The 18,090-nt window shown below is 42.4% G+C and overlaps 1 protein-coding gene across 13 annotated transcripts in view; it reads right to left on the bottom strand.

Moving 5' to 3' along the window:
- LOC139985262 (uncharacterized) overlaps positions 1-18,090 on the bottom strand; it is a 61,887-nt gene that overhangs the window by 26,003 nt on the left and 17,794 nt on the right. For all 13 annotated transcript variants that reach the window (XM_071999554.1, XM_071999561.1, XM_071999553.1 and 10 more), the window contains one exon: positions 2,000-2,103. In XM_071999554.1, coding sequence (XP_071855655.1) covers positions 2,000-2,081 — 82 coding nt within the window. In that variant the 5' untranslated portion in view covers positions 2,082-2,103. The remainder of the gene's footprint in view (positions 1-1,999; positions 2,104-18,090) is intronic.

The raw sequence follows: 18,090 nt of genomic DNA, 5'->3' as shown, positions 1-18,090 counted from the left end.
GACGAATGTTAATTCTGTGTTCCGATAGTTGTTTGTCAGTGAAATTAAAATTGATCAGACACGGAAGAAATAGGAGATTCTGACACACACGGATATTACAGATTCGAGTTTATATCTCTCTTTGTAATAGTGTTGGATATAATAGTACAGAACATACACGATTCAATTATGTAATAATTTTGTCCGAGTATAATCTCGAGGACTAACAGCTCTTAGAGTACCTCTATACTGATCTTCTCACCACGGATTTTGTGTTTTAGTCGACGAGATTGTGATCTTAACTGTCTAGCTCTTGGACGCAGTGTAATTAACTCGGTTGTATGATCTTAGACTAATTTTCAGAAAATTAGTACACGCACATGCGTTTACTAACTTGTCTTTCGTAAGAGTCTTGACTACATCGCTTATTTTATTGATGACTAGGCTAAATGTAATCACCCAACAATGACCTCATAAAAATGTAGCAATTGATCTGGAGTATCAGCGAAACGATTAATCTAGAAAATCAAGAGATACGAAGATTGTCAAAATGAGACTGTCAGCATTTGATCGTTCACTGAAACGGGCTTCCATAGATTTAGCAATGAGCATTCGCGAATAACGAAAAAAAATAGCAAATAAAATCGATTTATTTATTCAACCATTAATCTGAACCAATTTTAATCCAACGTTGTTACAGAGCCAGATGAAGCAGATAAATTTACCTACGTAACACTGTCTTTTCCCACGAACTTGACCTTGAGTTTCACGTGACGTAACCCTGATGCAGGTGAAAGTGGTCTCTGCCTGCCTGCCTTTTGGAATGATTTCTGATGCAACAACGGCATCATGGCCACAGGGCAGAGATGACTAATCGGTCCCCGATCGAATCTGTCAGTCAACCACGTTCGATCTATCGTTGACCGTGAATAGCAGGCGCGGTCAGGGATAGTCCGCGTATACGTAATTCGAAACCGGCTCGACGTAAACGGAAGAGACCGTATACGATATCCCCGAAGAGAGCGTGGCTCTTGTGGTGGAGAAGAGTGGCCGCACTGGGACGACCCGAGTGCCGTCGAAGAACGAATATGGTGTGCCAGGTCCATGGGAAAGCACCCCGGGGCCCTCGACTTGCCCGATGCCAGAGGTGAGCATTATGAGGTAAGACTATTCTCTTCTTGAAGGGAAAGGAAGGACAAAGATAGGTTCGATGTCCTGACGGAGCCTGGCTTGCTCATTCAGAGATTGCCTGGTTGGGTTAGTCATAGCGGTGGTTTGGAAAAAGAAGATTAAGGAGAGATTTGATCGGGCTGATCATCGACGAAGAATTAATTCTATCCCTGCGTGTTTGTGTAAGTTGAATGTCGGGCAAAATTCAACCGTGAAAATCTTTTCTTTTGTATCTTGTTATTTTTCGACAATGTTATTTATTAGATGTGCCTTGAAAATTTATGAGAAGGTGTTCGGTTTGGTTATCTGGATAGATCGTTTTGTCGGATAGTATTTTTTTAATTTTATGTTAATACTATCTTTATTATTATTATATTTATATAAATAATTGTAACGTAAGTAATAAGTAAAAATTATTTATTGAATTGTTTTAACTCATCATGATCCAAATATAGTGCAACTGTAATGTTTCTCTTTAGAAGCTACTATTCTCTGAACTGCTATTTGTACGCTCTTCGTACGATATCTAAAAATTTTTATAGAGACGTTAATACAATTTATTAATCAAAAAATCACTGTAATCGCGTATTACCGATATTATTCTATCTTTTTAAATGAACGCGTGAAGAATAGAAAGTCTGATCGAAAAAAGTCAGCGTTCTTCCTCGTGAGGACTTCCTTTTCGTGCCATCTCACGTACACTTGTTCCCGCCAAATGAGTTACGTTCCGACGCGTTGAGCGTGTGCATGCAGTTGGTGGAAGCAAGACGAAAGGGAAGATAAAAGTCTTGTAGAGCGAGTGGGTTCTTTTGTGAAAGAATTTTCTTAGTAGATTCGCTTGAAAACTTACCAGAATTGGATTGCGATGCCAGTAGAACAGCCAAACAGAGTATAATCCCGGGTCGACAAGGCCCGGCGTTCAAGGCCGACATGTCGGCAGCCTTTTTCCGTTTCCTGAAACCACGAAAAACGTATTGTTAGCTACATATGTTCCATTCGGGTGTCTCTAACTTCTTGAATAACGTTTCTTATTCTTTTTGATATTCTTTATACTACGAATCATAAGTTTGAGACTTAAGTTCAATTCGAAAATATATAACAAAAGTTGAATATATTTTTTTATAAAGTTTGATTGTTTTAATTCGAACGAAGACATTTTTCTTTCATTTCTTTTTTATTGCTATTGTTATATATATTATTTTTATTATTTTTATTTCATTGAATTTTTTTATTCTTTAGAATATAATTTTATCACGTTTGAAAGTTTACTATATATCTGATAAGATATACAGCTAAAAATGCCACGATTTTTATTCTATATATGAGTATACAATAATTGTTTCATAAATTGTATAATTTACGTTCAAAATTATACGGAGTTGTCACAAAGCACACGTAAATAATATACAATTAAAAAGCAGGAAAAACTATGAATATTAGAAAGCAAAGAATTAGTATATTCATGAATGTCTCAAATTTATGATATTTAAACACCATTATTTTCTCGCATTACACAATGCAAAAGTGTACGTGTACTACTGTTCGAACCAATGGATTACTCAACATCCTTAAACATTTCTTTTCACGGCATGTCTATAAAGAAGATGCTGTCATTCTTCTAATTTCTTTCAAGCATTCAGTGAAGAGCGATTTCCGTAAACAGACGTCGGTTAGAAGTATTATACCTTGGCACATTGGTCGATCGCGTTTCTTCGTTCTTATGAACTCGACCGTGTACCAACAGCAAAATGTAATAAGCCATTGTTCGTTTTTGTCCGCTGAATGTTAAGGTCATATTTATCCTGTCACGTGGCATTCTAGTGTAACTGTCGCCCAGTGACAGCTGGACGTGCTTGGAAGCGAGCCAATCGCATACCTTCGCACTTCGACCGGCTAGTTCTCGCGATACATCGGCGTAGTATGCAGATCAGGCTGACGGATGAATAAGCATGCGTATTTCGGTGTCAGCCGAGACGTGAAAATTCACGAACACGAAGAACGACTTGTATATCGCCAGTGAAACCGATTCACATCGCTAAATACCAAGTCCCTTTCACGCGTGTACGTGGGGCGTGAATTTACGAGACGTGGGTGCGTGGGAATGCGTGTTTGGATTCGCGTGATTTCCGGCTGTCTTTTCACGGTAATATGTGCAGGAATTTCTCGTGAAATTCAAGGACAAGTTCAAGGATAACCATGAAAAATCGGAAGTGCATTGGAATCAAAATCGATTCAATAAAAAAATAAAAAATTGTAGAAGATATGGTACTCGAGTGTCCGAATGACGTAGTACAGTGTTTCGTATGATTTTTAATTGCTTGAATTTCGTTAGTGATGACGTACATAATGGAAAGATTCTACGAGAAAAATATCAGATTCGAAATTAAAGATGAAGAATTAAAGATAAAACTGATGTACTAAAATCGAAGGATTGATCGTGGAGCCGATAAGATTCGCATAACATTCAGCTAAAGTCTGGAATTTATGTGTTTGGGTGAAACATAAGTTTTGAACAATTTACATACTGTTAATTGGTTAAAGTTTGACAGATTCAAGGATAAAGATGAGAATTTAATGATATACTGGAATCGAAGAAGTTTGTTTACGAAGCATTGGAATTCGTTTGATGTGTTTTGCAGGTCTTTACGCTGCGAAAAATACAAAAATAAAGATACGAAATCGATAATATCGTAGCTGAATAATCTATAAAAATTTACATTGCGAATTGATTGCGAAGATTTAGCAGGAGGTCAGAGAAGATTCAGTATTTCATCATCAGGAGTCAACGAACGACGAATGTGATAAGAGCCGGCATGAAGAACGAATTACGTATGTTAGGAACGCGTTTCACAGGACTAACCATTTAAAGAGAGAAAAAAGAGGAAAAGAGAGAGGGATTGAAGGGAGAACGAAGCAAGAGAGAAGGAACAAAAGGAAGAATTGACAGGAAGAGAAGGTGGACTTTGGTGAAGCCGGCGCATACCAGTTGCGACAGCGGCTTAATACAAAGGGCCACCGAGATAAAAGAGCGTAGGTAGTTTCTCTTTTTAAGTCTTCGACTTCATCTTTTCTCGTCGTCTACGTACTCCCTACGCTGGAATTTCATTGTTGATCGAACGAGCGAGACAGAGAAAAATAAAGGATGGAAGCGAGGAAGAAACGCGACTCGTGACACCTAAGCTCGTGCCTACTCGTTAACGACGCTGTAAATTACATCTTGCAAGTATCGTAATGAATCCTCGTCGTTGCTGGATGGATTTCCTCTAATCTTTTTTTCCCTTGCATATGCAACGAACGATCGAGGGAGTCAACCGTCAGAGGCTAGATGCGAAAATCCTGGTTCCTCACGAGCCGGTAAAAGCTGCGTGTCATTGCGTATTCAGGATACGGCCCATTGAACCAAGGAATTCGGTGAATGGGTATGAACATGTATTGACGAACGTCTCGATCCCTTGCAGAAGTATTCATCGGCGAATAAATGCAGACGCACTGTCGAGTGTTGAAGTGGAAGGGAGTTAGGCCTTTGCGGTTTGTATTGAGTGGTTGTCGATGAAAATTCAACAGTTGGACAAATGTATTGTGACAGAACTTCTTTAACAAGTGCATAGTCCGTTGACCCATATGTGGTTCAGTGTACTCGTTACTCTACCTTCCCTTAAATGAGCATCAACATTTTAATAACGTTATGAGAAACTCAATAATTAATTCTTATTCATGCTATATGTATATATTTATAAATTTTGTTGAATCGTGAATATGTTAATATTATACAGTTTTGTAGTGGACATAGAAATTCAGCTATCGGATTTTCAATGAATAATCGATCGACAGAAGCGTGAAAGCAAAGATCATACAAATTATTTTAGTAATTTACAACCCTTCGGCGTGCGCGTACACAAAGAAAAGGAGGATTTGTTTGACACGTCGCAACGATACGTATGCTAGCCACCGAAATTCTATAAAATTAAAAGGGCCGCCACTTTCTATTCGCGTCTATTTTCTTCAAAATTCAATGAATTCACGTCCCATTGTCCTATTATCGCATTCTTAGCTAAACGTGCTCGTATGTTCGTTAACACAGACGACAAGGTAGACGCCGTTACGCTCTAACAGGCTAGAAACGGCACGCCCACACGATGACACGTCGTGAATGAAAATGCGAGCGCACACCTCGTTTCACCGACCGATCGTTCTTTCTCTTTCGTGGCATCGTTCCCCTTTTTCCCCACTGTCTTGTCTACTTCCCTTTCGTCGTAAGATCGACATTCGCGTCGATTCACCCTCATTCGTCGCGAGTCGCGTTACTTTCCTTCTTGCCAGGACCCGGTTGCGGCCACACTCGCCGAACCGCGACTAATTTCACTTACGCTCTCGATACGGCCGTGCTGCAACCGAAAACCCGATTTCACGAAGCGATACGGATACAGATGAGTACCTGACAACTAAATAAGCGTAATCACGTTCCAATAGTGAGAAGCAAGTGATTTTTTTTAATAGGAACGCTGATGGAATTAGCGAATCATGGACAATTATTCGAATTAGGATCACTAGATCAGGTTCTTTAAGAACTATATGTGGAATATTATTGAATAGAGCTCCATAGGGGAGCTCCTCATTAGGAGTTTGAAATTTTCTTTCATTATATTTTTTGTTGTTTCTAAATAACGTATCGTTAGCTGTATAATTAGTCTCTTTTGAATGTAGCAGAAGTTCGTGATCCTCAAGTAACATATTGTTCACTGTAATTTGTCTCTTCTGAATTACCGCAGCCATACAGCAAACAATAAGATTATATCATTTATTACGCTAATTTAAATTCGATGGATACATGCAACGATTTCCTAATATTTAGAAACTAAATTTTGATAGTAAGAGCAATAAATGCTCTTTGAAAGTAGGAGAATTCTCGTATCGAGCTGATAGAAACCGTGGTTCGATAAGGTGTCCAAGTAAATTTGAGACTAACCAGGAAATTTAGAAGTAGATCGAGAGGGCACGGAGAGGACAGTTAGAAACCGCAGTTAGAAACAACAGGCTGATAACGATCAAGGAATGATCTCCTCTATCCCGGATAACAGCTGTTCGTGCGATAATTGCGACAACATAGGAGTTTGGCTTGAGTATAAGGTGCAGGTAGATGCACCCACAGGTCCGGTGAAATGGGGTGCCTGGTGCCAGAGGTTCCGTTAGAGCCCGGAGGCTGCGTTCGTTCACCATTACCGTGGAACGCGGAATATGATTACCTTCACCTGGGAACAAACTGTTCGTATCCCCTCCGGTGCGGAGACCGTGGGCGAAGTTTCCACCACGGAACCCGTGTCCCGGTTAGCCGTTGATACTCGACGATGTATCGTGATTAGGTAAAGACTGGACCTCCGCACGATTTCCGACGTTCCAGGCCGTGAGATTGAGATCATGCGGTCTGACTCTAAGTCTGCGTTATATTAGGTTCGTGCATAGGAAATATCATCTCTGAAGTTTGATTTTATAGCACGCGTATCATTTATTAAATTTAGTCGAGTGTTAATTAAGGTATTGCACATTGATCCATACGTCGCGTAAAATTGCGTCAATTATTCTTGGATAGCTTTAATTGTGGAAGCAAAAGTGATCTTTTTGATTTTGTAAAGGTATCGTTCTCCGACAGAAGTTCCGAAAACATGAACAATAGGGCGGAATATGTTGCTAAAGGTTGTCTTTCTGTAACTCGAAAATCGTCACAGTCTTAACACGCGGATATTGTAACTTTGTGCAGAATCTAATAAAAGGCATTAAATATTCACCATTCTGTACACTAACAATAGCAAACAAATCCGAGTATAGAAATGTTTTCTTGCAGGAACACAGCAAGATTCTTCAATCAGTAATTTCATTGAGTGAATTGTTCAAGATCACATTGGTTCACGCTTGAACTTATAACTCACAATTAATTTCACCTAAGTCAACTTTATCGATTACAATCGGCAACGAGCGTAACCTTAATGCCTCCTGAAATTCAGAGATCATAGATTTCGGAATATGACGACAAACCAGACCAAATACGACATCGTTCTCACGTGCAGTTAATTTGATTTCGTTATGTTATATGCAGTGTATGTTATGCAAATGGACTCGCATGCGTGCAACGAACGAGATCGCGACATTGGAACTGGTCCCAGTTTGAGAAGCGCGCGATAAAACGTTGCTTACCGTTCTTATCTATTCATTGAAACGTTTCCAATAATTTACGTTCAATAATTTCTCGAGAACCAAAAGAACTTCTCTTTACTTTTGTCCATCCCTGTTTTATGGCTACCGAAGTCTTGTTTAATCGTGGTGACTTGGCTGGAATGGGTTATTTTTGTTAACTTGTTATCGGTAGCGTGCGCATAACGGTGATATTTCGTACAAAGTGCTGGAAAGAGTGGACGTGGCACGGTGACACGATGTGAGGTTCTTACTTCCGACATGGTAATACCTTGAATGAGTATCGGACCGATCGAGCAATGACTAACGGACCTGTCCGCCTCTCCTAAAAGGCAGACTGGCCCGTTGAAGCGATGCTTCATCTTCTTAGAGGGACGACACGATGATTCGACGTCCAAAAGCTCGATAATTGACAGGCCAGGCTCGCTGGTTATCTCGAATCCTACGCGGTAACTGGTTGGCTATAAAGTGTCCTTGGGAACCTGTTCGAATCATGTGTGCTTCCCACATTAATCAAACCACAGTCGAGATTGTTATGTCTCTTGACAAATGGTTATTCGCAAGGTACAAGAGTTTGGAGCCAGTTCTGCTATTCTCGGTTTATGAAAGAAAATAAAATAGAAAATTACGTAGTATGCTATTTCTAGGATTTAATAGGTTTCTTAGATTTCACCTCGACCGTTTTTACATTTTTCAATGCAGCAATATTTGATAAAAATGGTAAGTAACAAGTTCTACATATTACAGAATTGTCTAATTTGAAATTAATTTTATGTGGTATAAGGATTATAATACTATAGTTCGCTCCTGTTGTTACATAAACTTTCTCGCAATTTTTTAGCTGTAGAGGATTAAACGCGAATTCAGAATCAAATCGTCTAAACGATAGCATCAAATACAAGTTAATAATCTATCTATTCGCTGTCATGCGTGTTAATTTAAAATGCATAAATGCTCAAACATCCATTAAAAGATCTTAGAATAACGGTAGTGTATATATAGACAAAATAATCTGTGAATATACACAGCTCGAAAATATTATAATTCTAAACCATACAAAAGTACCGTACGAGACAAAGCTAACATTACAAATTAATTTTTCAAGGTTCACTGCACATCGCGGCCAAAGGTTAAAGAGACACCAGGTTGAACGTGGTCGCTAAGAAAAAGTAATTTTATGGCTAATACCGGAGGAAGTTTCAAAGAAGCAGGCAACAAGCTCCGTGCCGCTGTATCTGATACAAGAATCCTGGTCGAGCCGGTAACCGGGAGTGGACCGAATGCAAAAGCGGCTGCGTCGTGATCTGCACGTTTCAGTTTATGGGCGCAAACGGGTTCAAAGATCAGGGATCTGTCTTTCTCTATTTCTCTTTGAGGGCGTGAAGGTGAACACTCGGTCAAGTCGAAGCTAGTAAATGACGTTATGTAAATTGTCAGGTATACTGTAAACTTCCGTGACTCTGCTACCATTAGCAGGGACTCTGTACTAGGCATTAGCACTGGACTCTTCCAACAGACGCCTCTAATCTTCCCTATTTGCAGGTGTTATTTGCGTTATTAATTATGAAAATTCCCTTTTTGCAGCGATCTCCGTTCATTTCGTTCCTGTTACTTGTCGCGTGTTTAGGAGGAAGGTTTGGTCTGAAGAAAATTCCCTGTCTCGTCTCACCCCTGCAAGCCATCTCGTTTCCGCATGCCGCGAGTACTGAACAGTTGCAGACTGGTCCCGGAGGCTTCTCGACAGGTTGACGGCGAGCGGCTCGTTACGCGATCATCGGCGGGCAATCTGAACTCGAAAGGAGCCGTACACCACGGGGAGCTGCGTACGGCTCTTGCTGTTCGATACAAACGAGGATTCGTAGCTAGCAGTGGCTTCTGCGTACCACTGATCGTCCGATCCCCACGTAAAGGATATTACGTTGGCTATGTACCTCTCAAAGTTCGCGTAACATTCAATTTTCCATCATCGATGAATATACGACTGGTCTCTCCGACACAAAGAAGCATCGAACGACGAGACCGTCCGTTCGATTCATCAACGTTATTGTAAAACGTAGAATCATCCGACTGCTGGCATGAAACGGCACAAATTGCACGCAACGAAGAAAAGTCAGTCGGAGAACGCGGGTTCCTCGCAGAAAGGTTCAGCAAAGCACGATATCCGTACGGCGGATATTACGCCGGAGAAATCATTAGCACGGGGCTAAGCCGTGGCTAAGAGCGGAGGCAAGCTTCGGCTTGGCCGTGTTTAGAGCTCCGCGAGGCGATTATATTGCGGGTTAAGGGGCTATCGGGTATTCATTACGCCTAATGACCTCTCGAAGCGGCGAGTGCTTTTGGGCACGATGAAACGATGGAACGTGAGGCGGCAGCGGCACGGTCGGAGAAGGCACTCTCGGAACAACGGGGTTCGATTACTCAGGGCCTCGACGTTCACACGAGGGTGCTCGAGCAACAGGTCGGCATCATGTACATGGGCCTCTATTTATAGATCTACCTGAGCTAGAATTACGTGGGGTCGAGGATAAGCCTGCCGACTCCTCGTCTTCACCTGAATCCACGACGAGGTTGTTGCGAGGCTCTCGTCGCTACCCTTCTTCGGCCATATTTGGTTCGTTCGCACCGGCAAATCGCGTTTCACTCGGTGATTCTTAGGAATTCGCCCCGACCGATCGACCGGTTCTACTCCTTTTTCGCATTTTTTTATTCCACCCTCCCAGGTTTTTCCCCATCTTCTATCTCGCCACGAACTTCCAGAAATTTATCGATTCATTGGAATTTCATTATACGAATTTCGCAGAATTTTGGCTACGTAACCGTCTAGTAATGCGAGACCCTATAAACCACGGCGAAAAAAAGATTACCTGGTCCATTAGCGTTCCATACCCTTAGGATTCTTGATAATTATACGTTTTGGATGTAAATTTTTAAGGCAAATAATATCGTCTATTTTTATCGATGTTAATAATACATTTTCAGATAAGTATTTTCGTTTCTAGGAATATTTCCAATGTCGAATTTAAAATCGATATATGCATAAAAATTTTTCTACTTTAACTATGTAAGTCCCAGAAAACATAATTTGAACAAATCATACGAATCAAGTAATTTTGCATACCGTGTAATATCGATTCAGTAGTCTTTCGGGTAACATCGTTTAAATAGAAAAAAGACATTTCATCGTCAAATTACTAATCGATATTAACGTGTGGCAATTCATACATTCATTGTAAAATCATTTATTAGCAGTAGCAATACGTAATATCGAAAACGAAACGAGTAGATTGTATCGTTGCAGGATACGCGAATCGAGGCACGGGGAGATTCCTTCACTGGCCGGACAGTCTAATCGTTTTCGACGTAATAACCTCGAACTACTATCATTCTGTTTTTCGAAGACGACGCGAAACCATTGGAGCATGTCGTAAGAGAGTCTTGGAGAAGCGCATCAGGCTATTCAAAGTCCCCCCCCCCCTCTCCATTTATCTTGCCCATCCTATGGAGTTGTGCGTCGCGATTGAAACGTCCCCTCTGTGTCGATCGATCGTTCGATCGCTCAGCAGCACGTAATAACGAGTATTACCGCAAGATGCGGCGATTCCCCTGGTATTATAATATCTCGTCGAAAGATCGCATCGGGGCTGGGTGCCTGCAACCTCGATAGGTATCTCTCTTTTTCTCTCCTCTCTCATCTCTCGATTCATCCCCTGTGATGCCTCGTCACGGAACACGCGGCTACGCTCACGTTTAACGCGATGCATCGGAATACTTCTTTTCGTACTGTAATGTTACTGTTATTATTTAAGCTGCGGTGTACATTCATTACTGTGATTATTAAATTTGAGCAATTTGCCGGTGGTACACGCCGCGCATCGTAAAATGGATACGCGTTAAGAGGCGCGCGCAGATACGCTCGCTCGCCGCGCGTTCATTTTCGTTAAACGAAAGGGAAATTATTTCGGCGTACGTGTTCTTGTATTACGCTAGACCGGAGTTGCTCGAGCGGAACGCTGCCTGCGCGAAGAGGAAGATTACGAAAATTGAACCGAATTGATGAGGAATTTCGACTTAACTAGCGGATATGTTTCTGGTGAATCGCACGAGGTAACGAGACGAACAAATCGATTGACATTTATGTTCCATGTCGGAGAAGATTGAGCGTAACGAAGGATCATAGAGGTAAAGAGTGTTTGAAAATTAATGTTTTATAGATACGCTTTTGTTGAATAGGAAACAACTCCAGTAATAGAGGTCAGCGAATACCTTAATAAAGAAGATATTGATCAGTATCACGATCAATATACTATCAATGAATACTGCATAAGAAACATACTATTCTATCGTATGTTGTTACTGAAATGTGTACTAAATTACTCACTAATTGCGAGAAAATATTTCAGTTTAAAGGCTACACATTAAGATGAAACGATCACACCGTTATAATTCTCACTGTTCTCTATGCTTAATTAATAATTCATATATGAACGTTATATCATAGAAAAAGAATTTCGAAAGAATTTAACACGGTGTACCTGAAAGATCTAGGAAGTCACCGTTCCTGTAAGGATCGCAAAGTTTTATCGTTATACACGAACGCAGCACGAAGTTGCTATGCGAAACAACTTTACGCCAGCGTACAATTAAGTTGATATTATTACCGCGCACACATAACTCGGCCGTAAGTTACTCGCATTCTTCGCATCCTGCCTCCGTATATCTCCCTTATATATCTGGAAAAAGTAATAAAGGCCTAATCCCATCTTCAACGCCAGACGTTATTCTTCTTCCTCGTTTACGATTCCATCTTCTTGAAAGTCGTGTTTTCCCTCGGCAGAGATCGTGGTAAAATTCATGCAAAACTACGAAACAATTTCCGTTTCGTCTATCGCGATGTTCTCTCGAGACTCGTGTTATTTTCTTTTTCCGTTCGCAGCTCGTCTTTTTTTTATAGCGGAAGTCGCTCCTTATCTAATTTCTCCTTCGTAGTCCCTGTCTTCTCCTTTCGGCAAAGACTTCCTGCTTTTTGGCTTGGCGTTTGTACAATCCGTTAACGTCTCTGCCACGAACACACTTTTCATCCTTTTCCCTTGCCCGAGCTTCGTTTTCGACAGAGTTCCTTTGACTCAACTTCCTCTTCCCCGTCATTCGTTGCTAGTCACCCTGTCAGCTTTCCACTTCTCTATCTGTGTATCGTTCGACGTAGCGTGTATAACGAAGAACACAGAGAGGCGAAACCACCGAAGAGAGAGGGAATTTAGAAGCCGCGATAAAAGCGAGGGTCCCTTCTTTGTTTGACGAGAGCCTTTTTCCACAGGCGTCTTTCACGTTCCCATGCGAGATGCCTCTCCATCCTTCGTGGTGGCAGCCTGGCCGGGGCAAACTCACCGAGCTGTCTGAGTTTCCGGCGCGAGAAGTGCCCAGAGCTCGTGTAAACACGAACAACGCCCGTTCGTATACGGCCCCGGCTAGGGAATGCAACGACTTCTTCACGGATAATCCATAAGTGGCTGCGGCCTCTTGTCCGTGTGCCGTTGTTGTTGTTGCTGTTGTTACGCCAGTGTCTATTGCGTTGCAGTTCTCCCGGGATCTCGTGGCACGCATCCGCGAACGCGCTCCGCTTTATTCGCGCAACGTCTTGTCGTAATTTCAGAGGATTCTTCCCCGGTCGGTCGATCGCGCCTCTCCCTGTAATTTTAGCTTTCCCCCGTAAGCCGTTTCCCGGATGACTGCAATCCGAGACGCTGGTAATTGTAAAATTAATTTTACCACAAAGTGAAGCAAAGCCGTGGAAAAACAGGTTCCCGCGACTCTCTGGTTGACGTCTCCTCTCCATCCTGTCTTCCCTTTTCCTTCGGCTACCACTTTTTACGATATATTTCTCTACCGGCTCCTCCCTCCTAAACGACTAGTAATCCAATTATGGACATTTTTTTTGTAAAGTTGCGCGTGGTCCGCATAATACGAGGCGCGATATTAGAGTAAGTAAATAGCATTGAAACACCGATCGGGAGAGCCGATCAACGAGGCAATTTGCACGAAATTAAAGTAGCCGCGATCCACGTATAGAGAAGAGGTATCGAGCGAGGGAGGGCTAATCGGGGCTAGGTAATCGGCGAGGAAGATGATTGGTGGCAGATGTGTAGCCCTGTGTCGCGATCGCGATCATGGACAGGAATGCTCATCCAAGTCTCTCCCTACGTTCTCTTTCTCTTCCTTCCTTTTTTATGATCTCTCTTGCTCTGTTTGAGCTGGACGCGCGCCCTTCCTCATTATTTCTCTGTTCCTCTTTAACCCTGTGATCGGAAAGATCGGGGCGTTTCGAACGCGCCGCAGCCTATCAGATCGCGTAATAACAGGAAGGTACACTGTGATCGCGGTAATTAAAACACACCACGTTGTAATCTTCAGTCCATTAGAGCCCATCAATTACAACCTCCCTTCCCTTAACCAGGCGCATCTTGAAGCGAATCCACTGGCCGGTATCTGTAGTGCATAATTCAGGACGTGTTTCGCGATAATGGTCCCTTGGATGGCCAATGAATCGATAGGTTCCTGGAAAGGCACGTGATTTAGAGGAGCAGCTCGCGAATCCTTTTCCTCTGGTCCGTTCTCGATTAAAATTTTTTGTTGCTACGCGGTCTGTGTCCTGCCCTTAATGATCCAATCGCGGTAGCACCGCTCTCATAATGGATTCTGATCGTAGCTGGATTTCGAGGAAATTAGTTGACAGAGGCAAGGTCTATTCCCGTGGGTGATATAACATCGTAGAGACGATAGTCCAGTTTTTATCTACGAACAGCTTTTCTGCCACCGAGGGCAATTTTTCACGCGGTCGTTTCTTTCATTCCTAAGGGACCTCTTGGACGAATGTAAAATATTTGTGGAAGCGATTTCATGGGAATAGATTCGCGGCGCTATAATGAACGTAGCGATTTACGCGTTTGTTCACGTCGATGCGAGGGATTTTTCTCAAATTTCGATGCAAACAAACGATACGATATTATCTTAATTTTACAATTGTGACCAATTCCATTGCTAAAGATAGAAAGCAATTAAACTGTACAGCGTCAACGAAAAGTTAAAAAATGGAAACAATCTCATATCGTTCGATTATAATTGAGAATTGGTAATATTTGCTTTTCATGGTAGATTTATTTCGCCCCTCAAAGCATTTATTGCCACTATAAATTCATAACAGACGAATATTTGATATTCCAAAGCTGAATACGAAATGTCTATAGCGGAAATTAAAGTGATACGATGGATACTAAAATTTCGCATTTATATGTGAACGTTCAAGTACATCTCGCTCCCCTTGCGAATATTTTCGCGATCGTCCGAAATATATTGGAAGGAGGGGAAAGCGTCGTTGTTCTACAATCTACAACGATGGAAGATTATTCCACGATCTCTATAAAGGCTAGCCACGAAATCTCTAAGGAATCCAGTTTGGATGGAAAAATATGCAGGGGATCGGCTCTCGTCTCTCCTAGTTTTCAATGTCATTATATCTCCCCTGAGTATCGTCGTATGGATTTAGATATAACACCATTTAAGCCATTCCTTACGTTCAGCGAGTGTAACGTGAATGCAATACCATCACCAGACTAATCTCGTTCCGCGTTACGTAATGTTCCACGTCTTTTCTCCGCTATCTTAACTTTCTTTGGTGATAATGCTCCAACCTAAAGCCCTAATCGAACGACAAGGTAACGTCGTCCATGCAAATAGCATCTGATCCTCGTCTGAATAATCGACGGGGTAAAGTAATGGAACTAAGAGTTGGATCGATCGTCGAAAAATGCTCGTGAGTTATCTAGCCTCTTTCCTCGCTCTTCGACAACTTGAACCGCGTTCTTCCGTTATCAAGTATTCCCTCTCTTCCTTTGCTATTATTGGCAGATGCGGCCAGTTACGATCCAGGGAGCGCCGGAAATTGTCCGTTATGAGGAGCTCCGGTGATTAATTATTATGCAAACTAGCGGTATCCGTGTTTCTCATCCTTTAAGCGTCTCTAAGATGCCGCTGATCCTCTTGCGGCAGCGCGTGTAATGGCGCGTCTTTAGACCTGCACGGCTAGGCCGCAACGTTTGACAGAAATAGCATATAGCCGATGTTCACGGCGAGAAGAATGTGGAATGCCATTCTGACGGGCTTTTCTACGTGGCTCAATTGCAGCCTGTCGTCCCTGATCCTCGAAGACTGTAGAACGTTACTTGATGGGCAATATGTTACGGTTATTCAGAGGCAAATGGTATCGCGAAGGAGATGTCTTGTCAATTAATCCTGCCGGCGTTATGCTCGCGATTACAGTTTGTTGCGACTATTATCCTCATAGGTAACTCGTGTTTCAGGCGAACGTTAATATCCGTGTTCTATGTTCGTGGCAACAGAAAAAGATTTCTAACGACTGAATATAGCGGATAGTGGTCTGTGATATTGGCAAGTGATGATTTAATATACGGAAGAGATTATACGATCGACAGGTATATTAAGCAAACTTTTTACTCGACCGTGACAAAAAAGCTAATAGTTTGACACCTTGCATCGTTCAGCCTCGACTCTGATTAATTTTTTTTTCTAACTGCTATGCACGGTGTAACTACCAAAGCGTAACACAATATTTCTTTACCCCGTTCCGCGTGGTAAAAAGTTGCTTAATGCGACGACCGACGAGAACGTAGCGATATAACGATCAGAAGCAATCTTTCTCCATGACATGCTACTTCATCCCAAAACAAACTCGACAACTGCAATGGTTGTATTCCGAGGATCGTTTCTGTATCTTCTCTGGCTCGATTGGATTCGCGTCGACGTTGATTCGTTGCGTAACATCCTCGATTGCTCTCTCGCTGTTAAATCGATGCGTCTCAGAGTCCCGACGCAAGATTTACGTTAGGATGGTTGGCTACGTTGGCACAGCCTCGAAGAGGATGACAAATCCGAGCTCTCGGGACTTATCCGTCGAGAAAAGCATACCATCCTTCTATTCTGGAATGTCGATTGGTCGTTGCTTGCGCTAGGTAGTAAGTACAACAGCGGGGCGTCGAGAGTCTCTTGACGCCTTTGGCTTCACCTCCGAGTCAGGGAGATACGAAAGAGGGTGCGCGAAGCGAAATAAACGGATAATTGCAAATATCTGCTGACGCAACACGGAAACTGGCGAACAACTCGTGAACTGTTTGACTTGGATTCTTTTGGATAACGTGAAACATAACGCTCGAAATAATTAGAGGACAGCTACTAAAATGACTTTGATCTCCTTATAGAACAAAAATACGCAAATGAAAGTTTGCTACGTTTCCTTATACAATAAGTTTGAGTAACGCAAAGGTTTGAGTAAAGGAATTGTAGCAATAAGAAGACAATTCTGCTTCGTATAAACATTTAGTCGTACACAGGTTGTTGTAGAAATTTTTCTGATTTTTATCACAAGGATTGATTTTACGCTATGTTGACTAGATATTTTCTACCCCCGTTGACGAGTACTGTAAGCGCAAATTGCTGGAAAACGAAGCTGACTTCCTACAGCCACAATTCCTTCCAATCTCTCCGCCAGATAAACCCTGCAATGTTCATCGAGCTCGGAAGAACATTGTAATATTCTCATCCGTAATACCACGTTCACCATGCAGGCTGCTTGGATAGAGATATCGATGGCAAAGCTCGGAGAATGGTCGGCAACCGACTTGGAAGGACCGTCCTCGCGTTTTTCGAGAGATTACAGAGTGCAGGGCTGACATTACGAGGACCTCGATACTGTTTCAAAGTACCGTTCCCCCCAAAGTACCGATGCCTCGGTCTCGGATGCGGCGGTTGTGTGTCGAGCTACTCTCTAATTAGAGGCGTACTCGATACGCGAACGTATGTCCAGGGGCGAGACGGGATTCGATGCAAATAACAGCGGGCGTAGGCATCGCGTATCCAAACAGGGAATAATTAGAATAATAATGGAGGCGTGCCCCCGCGGGTTCCTCCGATGAACGAAGAGAGGATTGAACGTGACTTTAACTTCGTTCTTCAACCCGTGTTTGCACATCGGGAAACCCTCGAACTTGCTGCATTGCCGCACTGTTTGCCCTGCGTTTACGTGGAAAGCCTGAAATACCGAGTTTGCTTTGGGCGCGGCGTTCCATGCGTTTCGTCGCCGACGTGACTGCTTTCGAGACGAACATATCCAAGTTCAAGACACCGTGCCACTTAGCGAGACAATGTTGAGAGTAAACAAGGCTTTACGCATCTTTTGCCCGATGCTTTCGACACGGCGTTTGTCTTCGCCGTGGGAATGCACGCGACACAACGGCCACGAAACTTCACTTTAGAGGTTGCTGTATGCAGATTGCTATGACGAAGTTGCCAAGGTATGCATGCATGTATTGTGTAGTGATATGCCCTTTGCATATAGGATTTGCTTAATCTGGATTAGCGTGGACGCGGAAGCTAATATTGGGATTGTCTCGCTCGGCTGGCACAATTAATCCCCGTGTTTCAATTATCCAACTCTGCAAACAACGGAAATCAATGGCCGCGACACCTGATGCTCTGATATTTTGATCGCGAACACGCGAATATCGAGCTTGTGGAATTTTGGATATCGCAACGGGCTTTTATGTATATCGTTTCCTTAAAATTTGGAGATTCGTTGTACAATTTAACAGATTGTTAACTTCCTATGAGATATTTCCAACACCTTCGTGTTCTATGATCGTTGAAGCATTTCTTGAATTTGAGAAACGTATGAAGAATTTGAGAAGT

The sequence above is a fragment of the Bombus fervidus genome, chromosome 3, assembly GCF_041682495.2.
Source record: "Bombus fervidus isolate BK054 chromosome 3, iyBomFerv1, whole genome shotgun sequence".
Taxonomy (NCBI): Eukaryota; Metazoa; Arthropoda; class Insecta; order Hymenoptera; family Apidae; genus Bombus; species Bombus fervidus.
The sequence above is the reverse complement of the archived record's forward strand: the minus strand, read 5'-3'. Positions and strand labels throughout refer to the sequence as shown.